We start from the raw sequence: 11,757 nt of genomic DNA, 5'->3' as shown, positions 1-11,757 counted from the left end.
ATGACTAGTTTGGAACGTCAAAATGACGTGTGCTTGCTACCTGGGCAGTAATCCCTCGCATAAAAAAAATTGGTACACGAAATAAAACTCATCCTATATGCAATCTCCTGCACTATCACACTATCTAGTAACATTAATAACAGATTTCTAAAGTTATTTAGAGACGATTTTTCTTCATTGAAAATGTCGAAGGTTTGTAACTAAACCTAAAATTAAAATTTTATTAAAGTGAACTTCACCTGGAATTATAATAATTGAAGAATGTAGCTTTGTTAATATTTTAACTTTACGAAGTTTGCAAAAAGTATATTAAGTAGAGAAGATCGTCATATTAATGAAATGACGGGGCTGGTGGCAGATTCTTTGCTTATATATTTATTTGGATATTTAACATATTCTCAAAAATTACTTTTTTAAAAAGTATAAAAAAGTTAATCATGTGTAAGTATTAAATTGTTAAAAATTTTATGTTATTGTAAAAAACTGTTTTATGGACAAGAGATAGTATTATTTAAACTACAAAAATGTTACATTAAACAAAGTTAATGTGCAAAATAGTTATTTCTTAATTATCTACAAAAATTAGTGATATCCTAAAAAAATTACTTTTTCAAAAAAAGGTAAATAAAAGAAGTCGAGTCATCTCAGTAGTAAAACATTATTGTATAGAACAATTTTACAAAAAATTATTTTAATAAAAAATTGCTGTATTAAAAAAAATTGTGTAAAATAGTTGTCATAACTATCTACAAAAATTAATGATATATTTAAATAGAAAATTACGTCGAAAATAAAAGAATGAGATTTTATTTTATGTTTATCAACAGTGTGTGTGTGTGTTGTCTGTCTGTCTGTCTGTCTGTTGTGTGTGTGTTAGATGTGATTGACTGCTGATAAATAATTAGATGAAGAAAAATTATGTTTATATTTTCGTCGAAAGTTATTACATCTTTGTCGTAAAAGTCAGAATCCCGATTTCTTCAACGATGAACAGTTGGTTCATGTAGCTCGTAATTTAAAAAATTTTAATTATTAAAAAACTCGACGCTGCTGAATAATATACAAATAAATTTGGCAGCGTGGAGTTTTTTAATAATTAAAATTTTTTAAATTACGAGCTACATAAATCAACTGTTCATCGTTGAAGAAATTCGGGATTCTGACTTTTCGACAAAGATGTAATAATTTCGACGAAAATATAAACATAATTTTTCTTCATCTAATTATTTATCAGCAGTCAATCACATCTAACACACACACACACACAACAGACAGACAGACAGACACACACACACACCACACTGTTGATAAACATAAAATAAAATCGCACTCTTTTATTCTCGACGTAATTTTTTATTTAAATATATCATTAATTTTTGTAGATAGTTATGACAACTATTTTACACAATTTTTTTTAATACAGCAATTTTTTATTAAAATAATTTTTTGTAAAATAGTTCTATACAATAATGTTTTACTACTGAGATGACTCGACTTCTTTTTTTTACCTTTTTCTGAAAAGGTAATTTTTTTAGGATATGCATTACTCGCAACTTAGCCATTCGCGTAAAGATACACGGTGTGTCTTGCGCCTGAGTGATAACTCGACTTCAAGACACTACCGTGTCTCTTGATAATAAAGATATAAATTCTAAATTAAGACAAAGGAGATCATAAGGACGTTATAACGGATACAAAAAATTGAACGCATGAATTAACGGTCAGTATAACGCTTTGGAAAACGCAATTTCTGAGAATATCAAACAAAAAAATTAATAAAAAAAAAATGATAAGAGACATGAAATGCTGTAACAGAACACAGCTCACCTCAATATCACAAATACACTATAAAAGAAAAGGCGTCTGAGATTTTAAGCTCCCTCGATGAATCCATCCAAATAATAAAAATTAACAAATTAAAGATGTCCATAGAAAAGTCGTGATGGATTGCGTCGCTCTGTTTTGCGTTTCAACTGTTAATTATTTTTTCGTACGAACATCCTATGTCACAGTCCGAAAGCCTTCCTTTTCCAATTTGTATTATTACTATACGGACTGTTAACCCTCTTTATTTTTTAATAAATAACATCTTTAATATATTTTTTTTTGTAAATATGTTTTTATTAATTGTTAGAAATCTGGGACCAATTTGAAACATTTTAAAGAGCTGTTCCAATACAAGCACCATAAAAAAGAAATAAATGTATGTATATACAAATATGAAAAAATAAGATTTCTAAAATTTCGTAAACATCTACTACGTTTTTGAAAACTCCATTGTCACATAGTCAAAGATCTTTCGCCATCGAGTGATTGATTGATCGCGAATATGTATAGAAAAAGAAAGTTTTACAATAAACTAGTAGTTCACAGTAATTTGTTTATGAGAAAAAATCTAGCCTGCGGAAAATTATACTTTGTTATACATATACATATAGAGTGATAATATTATATAATATATTATCATTTTATATGTATAACAAAGTTAACGTATTGTCAGACCAAATATCTAAATACACTCTGCAGTGTGTACTATGCGTCATTAAATTTCAGGCAAGTTCCAACGAGCGTCACTTCTTGCTCTCTCCGAAATTCTCTCTGAAATAATAATAATAATATGTTACCACATTGATAAATACTTGTTGATAAATTTTATTCTAACAGAGATATTCTGCTGGCGACTGGTAAACTAGCAACGGATGTTCTTTCATCGTTAAGGCTTATTACAGAAGACTATGTATTAGAATTTGAGTTTTCCGGGAGAGACGCAAACGGCTGTAGAGTAATGAGCTTATTAGACAAATCTAGAGGTTTGGCGACTACAGTGTTTCCGTGTGTTACAAAAAATTGTACATTTACATAAAATCCAAAAATTACACTTTTAACCTTGTAATTTCTCATCAAATATAAACGAATATTTACACAATAAAAAGTAAAAAAACTAATTTTTAAAAGTACATGAATTTATATATTTCCGTTATAAATAGCGTAATTGTTACACTGATTATATGTGTAATTTTACATACTTTTTTACAGTGTAGATAAATGTTTGGGAGCCTGCTTAAAGCCGATATATACCTATAATGTAGACATTTGATGTCAGTCTGCAAATTCAAACCATTACTTTGTCGTTTAATAAAAAGCATTTCCGAAACCAGACGTTTACTGAAACTTCGGTTCACTGTCCAGGATTCTGACATTCTCCCATTTTTCGTGACCGAAAACCTTACGATCAGTAATAACTGAGCGATTCGAAGAGTTTCTATTGATATGTTTACGGTGCTCTTCGATTCTAGTTTGGAACCGTTTACCCGTTTGGCCTACATAGGACGCATTGCAATCATTACAGTCTATCTTATAAACGATATTCATTGACAACGCTTTAGATAGAGGATCTTTATGACCTTTAATTAGCTTATCTAATTTATTCAAGCTGAAGTAAGACGTTCTGACGTTATCAATGTCTTTTATAATATAATAAAATTTTTCAGAGACCGAAGGTAAAAAAGGCACTGTAAAATATCTAACCGCTCTGTCACTCATGTTATCCTCAATCTTGTCTTTATTGTTTGACTTATGAATTAAAAACTTTAAATGTTCGCGTATGATCTGAAATATAAAATTTAAGGGATAGTTATTATTTATAAGAATCTGAACAATAAGCTTAAAATTTTTTTGATGGAAATTAGGATGAGACAGAGAGAAAGTCCTATCCGTTAAATCAATTATCGTGCCCTTCTTTTGGCAAAGAGAATGCTGTGATAAAAAATTGAGATATCTACCAGAAAATGTTGGCTTGTGGCAGTTAAAAATTAACGAATTGTCCTGTAAAACCATAGTGACGTCTAAAAACTTGAGTCTTTTATTCTCACCCACTTCTAAGGTGAATTGGATTCTAAGGTGAAATGAGATTAAATATATTTAATGTGTCTTTGACAGACGAAGACGGGATACATAAAGCCACATCATCAACATATCTAACGTAGAATGAAGGAGTAAATTGCAAGTTTGTTAGAGTTTTATCCTCCAAATCCTGAAAAACAATATTAGCAATAATAGGAGACAAAGGAGAACCCATAAGAGTGTTGCCATAAGTTTGTTGGTAAATGACACCATTAAAAACGAAAAACGTTGAATTCAATACGAATCTAATTGCTGAGATGAATTCAAGCTGAGGAATAGTACAATTATTAGTAATAAATGTCCATCTTTTTCTAACGCTGTCAATTGCTGCATCAGTTAATGATATTGTATTAGAAAATATTCATAAGGAAAGGGCTGGAAGTGTACTCCACCGATTTTGATGAGCTTCGGATATGTTGTAGTTTAGACTAAAATAACAGACATATTTCTTTATACGTGCTATAAGCCCATTACGGCCATAAGGGAAACGTCCTTTTGAAAAAAATTAGTTTTTGTATTTCTGCGCGGATATCATCCAAACGATAAAAGATACAAAAAAAGTTTCAAATAAAAGTTTTATAGTTTCGATGTGAAAAGTTTTATAGTTTCGATTTATAACAGTGTAAACAAATTTTTCGAAAATGTCATTTTTCGAAATCTTTCTCCCCCTCTCAATTTTAAATTTTTTATACCAAAACTTACAGTATATTTAGTGCAAAACTCAGCTATAAAGTTGTATTCAGAAATACTTCTATATCGCTATATGCGCATGTCATCCGTATTTGTTAACAGTATAGTGCTCACTTCTCATGGCGGCACTATTTTCATCAGAATCTTGCAGAGATAGCCATGACTTATCAATAAATATATGTTAATGATAATTCTATATTATAATTTTTCATATCTATATATTATAACAATTTACAATTATATTATAACAATATTAACAATATATTATAACAATTTACAATTATATTATAACAATATTAACAATTATATTATCATATATTATGGCAATAATTAATTTACTCCTTTGATTGGCGCAATTCTTTTTGTTTAGTGGATTTCTGTGAATTGTACTTTTTGTTTTTCGGTTTGTCGCTTCGGATTACAAATCTGAAGACAAATTTCAAAAATTCAAAATGATGGATCCAATATGATAGTCAGAATTAAAACCATCAAAATATGTATAAATACGAAAAAAAAACATATTTTTCATTAGTTATTAGAAAGCTGATGCCAATTTGAAAAATTTCAAAGAGCTAATCCAATACAGACTTTATAAAAAAGGAAATTTATAGAAGTATAAAGATAAAAAGGATACAAATTATAAAATTAAATGTTGAAGAACGATAATTTATTGCAACTAACTAAAATTGTTATGCTTATATATAAAAAACATGACATTAATATAAAATTTTAGAAATACATGTCCAACGAATACGTGCGCTACTACACTGAAAAATTTGTATTCTTAATTTAAAAATATACCACTTATCTTTATATTCTAAAAATAAGTGGCATATTCTTCTTAACTTAAGAATATACCACTTATCTGTAGTATATTCTAAAGATAAGTGGCATATTCTTCAGTTGAGAATATAATGTTTTCAGTGCATACAGATACGCATTACTATAAAAGCATCTGTCGGATCGAAACAGCAGTTTAGTACAACACCACATATGGTAACATCAACGGTTTCGTTCTACTACAATTGAATAAAAATAAGTATGCATACATTATGTATTAATTTTAAAATTTTTATTATTGTTCATACTTTTATATGCTTATACATTTTTTAAATTTAAGTCTCTTTCCGAAAATATGATATTATCGAAAAATATGATTATAAAGGACATTCAAAGCCATAAAACTTTTATTTGAAATGTTTTTGTCGTTCAAACCTTTTATTGTTTAGATGATATTTGCTCAGAAATATAAAAAGCGATTTTTTCAAGAGAAAAAAAAGCGATTGTTTCACCCCCTTAATGGTTATATGGGCACTTATAATAAAATACGCATCTCTTAGTTGCTGAAACTTTTTGCATGTTATTCAGAAATATGATCTTGATAATATATGTCCAGATTAAAGTAATTAGGTTGAGTAAAAATAAATATTTATTTATTTTATACTTCTTTCGTTATTCCCATTTGATGTCTTCGTATGTAAATATGTAAAAAGTTTCAGTCGTCGCTCATTGTTTATTAAAAACTTATTAAGAAAAGAACTTAAATGAAATGTACTATTTTTAATATAACTATAAATATATAACTATAAATTTTTTTTATTTTTAATAATTATTTTATTTTAATAATTTATTTTATTTATGCAAAAATATTATTATGTGTTTGTAGTCGATAATTATGAATTTGTAGTTAAAAAAATGGCAGATCCAAGATGACGGAAAACTTTTTACAAGTAGGATTCTCATGAAAATCAGTTTTTAATGGATTTTCGGGATTGCTGAATCTGAGAATAAAATGACAAAATTCAAGAAGACAAATCCAACTTTCATATTTTGAAAAAAACAACTCTTTTTATGACTGATACCTTGACGTTGATAAAAGAGCTTATTTACTGCTTCATGATATACACTTATATAACATTCATATTATAAAATAATAGAACGAAAGTCAGTCTTTATAGAAAAAAGATCCATGCTTTCAGAAAAAAGATAGTTAAAAAGGAATACTTTTTTCTATTAAATTAATATGCTAAAATAATTATAATTAATATTAAATAAATTTAATTTGTTGTTTAAATAAGATAAATATGTTTTTAACGCAAATAAAAATTCCATTATACTTTTTTTTAGTTTAAAAATACTTTTTAACCAAAAAATATTTTTATTTTAATTTTGATGCAAATTCAGACACTTCTAACTTTTTAGATATGAAAGTTCAGTTTAAAAAATTTGATCTTTAGATTTATATAATCAATAACCATAAAATTACAACCTTATTACAACCAATCTTCATGAAAATCGAATAACTTTTTTTTCTTTAGCTAACATTGGATTTGCCTTCTTATTTCGTCACTTTATTCTCAAATTCAGCGATCCCGAAAATCCGTTAGAAATTTTCATGAGAATCTGACTATTTGTAAAAAGTTTTCCGCCCTCTTGGATCCATCATTTTTTCAACTACAGATTCATAATTAACGACTACAAACACATAATAACATCTTTGCATAAATACATGCATATTTTGTTACGAATTTATTCGCAAACGTACAGTTTTGATATTTATGCCCATTTAATTGGATCTGCCATTTTTAATTTGGATCGTAATCAAAATTTACGCATATAGCATTTAAAGCATATACAATTTCCAACAAATTAAAAAAAAATTTTAATCGTTAAGAATTCGATTGTCGGCTAAATTTTGTCCACAAAAGGTGCTTTTTTCCCCATTCTATGCAGTTACCAGTCCGTTATCAAAAAAAGTAACTATAACGTTAACGGTGTTACAAGTATAACGCGTTACTTCCTAACTCTGGATAAGTAGATCGTCGTAAAAAATTAGTGACTCAAAGAATTAAACAGGAATAATGTAGCAGACACAAAGTTTTTTCCGCTTAAATCAATCAGTTTTGAAAAATAAGTTCTTCTTATATTCCAGGAAAGTTAGTATAAAGATAAAAAAAGAAGTTAATTAATTTTCTTTTTTAAATAATTATTTATTATGCATTTGTCTTTTTATATTAAAATATTATGACAGAAACTTCAATAAAAATAAAGTTATACAATGAACGTAATTCAATTCCATTAAAACGATTATATGTGTAATCTAAAATTAGAAGAAAGAATTTTTATTTTTACAGAGAGATAGAAAAGTTAATTTAGTCAAAGCAAAATCTTATTATTCGAAGATCAAGATGCCTATTATTTTGAAGGTGATATTGTCATTTCGGGCATTTCAGGTAATTATATTACCTCAAGTGGTTATGACACAACATCAATTTTATTATAAGATGAATGTTTATAATACATCGATATTTTCCAGGCCGTCTGCCTGAATCATCAAATATTGAAGAATTTAAGGAAAATTTAATGAAAGGGACAGACATGGTCACTGAGGACGAGCGACGTTGGAAACCGGGTCTTTACGGTTCACCTTCTAGATTTGGCAAACTTAAAAATCTTCACAGTTTCGACGCTTCTTTCTTCAAGATATCTCCTAAACAAGCGCATGTAATGGATCCGCAACTTCGCATTATGTTAGAAGTGACACATGAGGCATTGATTGACGCTGGTGTCAATCCTTCCACCTTGAAAAAATCGCGTACCGGGGTGTTCATTGGTGTTTCCACTTCCGATGCGAATGATTTTTGGAAAACCAAGCCGGACGGTAAGTACATTTTAAAACTTATCGTGAAAATTTTTACCCGTTAAAGTCATATTATGAAACAATGTTCTTAAATAATTAAACTAATTTTTATTTATTTAATCTTAGAAATGTAAGAACCAAAATGAAAAGTTACATTAAAAATATATTATAAAAAGATATTTTTTAGCTAAAACAGTTTTGAAATATTCAATATTAAACATATATGAAATATACGTAAAAATGCATAAAGAATGACAAATTCTTTATATTGAAATATTACACAGTTAAAAAAAGCATATATAAGATTTTGAAATAAATATACGATTATAATAATTAAAACATTATTTTTTCACAAAAACATATATAAGTTTAAAAATTAGATTTATAATACATGATATTTATATTAATGTCATATTATTTAATAAAATTAATATAAATGTTAAAATTGGCAAATAAGAGTTAAAGCGTGATAATTTGAGAACAATAGAAAAAAATTTTTTTCTTTTTTATTAATGTAAATAAGAACTATGAATAATAACTTATTAATAATAATCATAAAAAGGAAAAAAGAGTCTGAACGATTTTAAATCACGTTTGTGTTCTTTGCTATATATATTATGACCTTTAAAATGAAATTTATTTATACCAAGCAGCGATTTGCATATTTTCAATTAGTTTATTTTTGTTTCTCTTTCTGTTTCTTTTTATTTTAATTTAATGTTCTTCTATCACCAATGAGAAGGGTCACAGAACATCGAAATATTAATTCTATTATATTTCTTTAACATGTAAAATTTTATTACACATCATTTACAGCATACACCCTCCAATGGCACACATTTTTTTTGTTATTAATTAATTTTATTAATTAAATTAATTCAAAGTAAACATGATGAGAGACTCAGTTAAATTGTTGCCTTTAATAATGGCGTACCGATCATTATTAAAATTTTAATTTTTGCTACAAGAACACTTTAAACTTCAGTCAAGACATCCTTTGAGTAAGTTAAAAAAAATTATCGTCTATAAATTATCTCTTTGTAGGATATGAATGGCTCGGAAGTAGCATAGCAATGATGGCAAACAGAATCTCTTATACCTTCGATTTAATTGGACCCAGCTTTTCGGTGGATACACTTTGTTCTTCATCTTTGACTGCTATGCATCAGGCAGTCGTGGCGATACGCACTGGCGATTGCGACGCAGCGATCATTGGCGGATTGAATATTGTGCTTAATCCGGTTCACTATCTTCATTATCATAAAAAGAATATGCTATCCACAGAAGGTAAATGTAAATCATTCGACATCTCAGCTGACGGTTACGTGAAAGCCGAAGCAGTGGTCGCAATATACCTGCAGAAAATGACAGACGCGCGCAGAGTATATGCTACAGTAATGAACACAATGATAAACACGGACGGCTACAAGCCCGAAGGCATCATGTATCCGAATGGTGACATTCAGTACCTGATGTTGCAGAAAATATACAATGAGGTGAATATTGATCCCAAAGACATAGTTTACGTGGAGGCGCATGGTAGCGGTACCAGAGCGGGTGATCCGGAGGAGCTCGGTGCCATCGATAAGTTGTTTTGCAAAGACAGAAAGACACCGCTGTTAATCGGCTCGGTTAAATCAAATATGGGACACGGCGAAGCTGCCAGTGGACTGTGCGCGATCGCCAAGGTGCTGATTGCGATGGAAACCGGTGCGATTCCGGCGAATCTGCACTTTGTTACTCCAAATCCAAAGATTCCCGCGTTGACCAAGGGACGTATTCGCGTACTTGACAAAGCTACGTCATGGAACGGCGGTTTTGTGGGTATCAATTCATTTGGCGCCGGTGGTACGAATTCGCACGTCATTCTGCGCAGCAATTCGAAGGTAAAAATATCATTAGATACCGTAGAGCACCTATTGCCGAAGCTGGTCGCCGTATCGGGCCGTACAAAAGAAGCTGTACAGGTATTATTGAACAAGGCAAACGAGCATCGACAAGACAATGAGTTTTTATCTCTACTGTACTCCGTGCATAGTGATAACATACCGAATCATAACATTCGTGGCTATGAAATACTCGCTTATGATAGTACGCGCGAGATTGTCGAGGCGAATTATGACGAGAAACGTCCCGTTTGGTTTTTATTTTCCGGTATGAATACTCAGTGGCCGGGTATGGGACGCGAATTGCTTGACATCGAAACGTGCCAGCGTAGTCTACAACGATGCGCTGATGTATTAAAGGAACACAATGTTGATCTAATGAATATCATCATTAACGGTACGGATGAAACATACGAAAACGTCATGGTTGCTACCGTGTCAATCGTGGCCATTCAAATCGCTCTCGTCGATATGTTAATATTTATGGGTGTGCAACCAGATGGTATAATTGGACACTCCCTTGGCGAAATAAGTTGCTCGTATGCCGATGGTGCGTTTACCCTAGAGCAAACAATTTTGGCAGCCTATTATAGAGGCAAGTCGATTATAGAATCCAATTTGGAACCAGGCGCTATGGCGGTGGCAAATTTGAATTGGGAGGAAGTCAAGAAGATGTGTTTAAACGATATCGTTCCAGCCTGTCATAATTCCGAGGATTTGGTTACCATTTCTGGTCCACCCGTATCTGTGAAAAAGTTCGTAGAGGAACTGAACAGCAAAGATGTGTTTGCCAAAATGATCAAATGCTGTGGCGTTGCTTATCACAGTAAATACATTGCTCCAGCTAAATCCAAATTTCGCGCTTCCCTCGATATGATTGTGCCGAAGCCAAAGAAAAGATCTACCAGATGGATTTCTAGTTCGGTACCCGAGGTCGCATGGGATAGCCCACTCGCACAATTTTGTTCACCGGAGTATCACGTGAACAATATGCTGTCACCTGTGCTTTTTCAGGAGGCGATTATGCATATCCCGAAGAATGCGATAACCATCGAAAATCGCGCCACATTGCTTGCTACAGACGATTCTGCGTAAATCCCTACCATCCACAGTGACTAATATCGGTCTCCAAAAGCAGAATCATTCAAATAATTTGATCTTTTTACTATTTAATGTGGGAAAGATGTATACAGCCGGCGCGCAACCCGACATCTCTAAATTGTATCCGTCAGTTAGTTTTCCTGTCAGTCGCGGAACACCGATGATTGGATCATTGATCAAATGGGACCATTCTGCTACATGGACGGTGCCCGATTTGAAGCATCAGACGAAAAGAATCGTCAGGAGAGCTTGTTGTAGAGATAAATTTATCGAGAGAAACAGACGCATATTTAATGGGACATCAAATCGACGGGCGATTTGTTTTCCCAGGCGCCGGCTTCATATTCATGGTTTGGAAATCTTTGCGAAACTACACGATACCGATTTCGACCGACTATCAGTAATCTTTGAGAACGTATGGCTCAGCGCATTACCTTCTTACCGGGAAAATAAAACAATCAAATTTTTCATAAAACTTCTCGAAGGAAAGGGAGATTTTGAAATCCTCGAAGCTAATAGCATTGTAGCCAGCGGAAA

General features: G+C 30.9%; 1 protein-coding gene across 1 annotated transcript; it reads left to right on the top strand.

Annotated features, from left to right (window-relative positions):
* On the top strand, positions 1-11,214 carry LOC112639249 (fatty acid synthase-like). The gene is made up of 5 exons (XM_025412574.1): positions 1-47; positions 2,665-2,810; positions 7,776-7,826; positions 7,910-8,254; positions 9,278-11,214. Exons 1-5 carry the CDS (start codon positions 1-3, stop codon positions 11,212-11,214), a joined length of 2,526 nt encoding a protein of 841 aa, XP_025268359.1.
* The last annotated feature ends 543 nt before the right edge of the window (positions 11,215-11,757 follow it).

Source organism: Camponotus floridanus, unplaced genomic scaffold (assembly GCF_003227725.1).
Source record: "Camponotus floridanus strain SB8 unplaced genomic scaffold, Cflo_v7.5 scaffold527, whole genome shotgun sequence".
NCBI lineage: Eukaryota > Metazoa > Arthropoda > Insecta > Hymenoptera > Formicidae > Camponotus > Camponotus floridanus.
Note: the sequence above shows the minus strand (reverse complement) of the source record. Positions and strands in the feature narration are given on the sequence as shown.

Bases quoted from the DNA above. Each gene is read 5' to 3' on its own strand.
- LOC112639249 (XM_025412574.1), top strand. From the start codon at position 1: ATGACTAGTTTGGAACGTCAAAATGACGTGTGCTTGCTACCTGGGCA. The intron at 48-2,664 runs GTAATCCCTCGC...TTATTCTAACAG, and splicing joins GTGTGCTTGCTACCTGGGCA to AGATATTCTGCTGGCGACTG. The intron at 7,827-7,909 runs GTAATTATATTA...GATATTTTCCAG, and splicing joins TGTCATTTCGGGCATTTCAG to GCCGTCTGCCTGAATCATCA.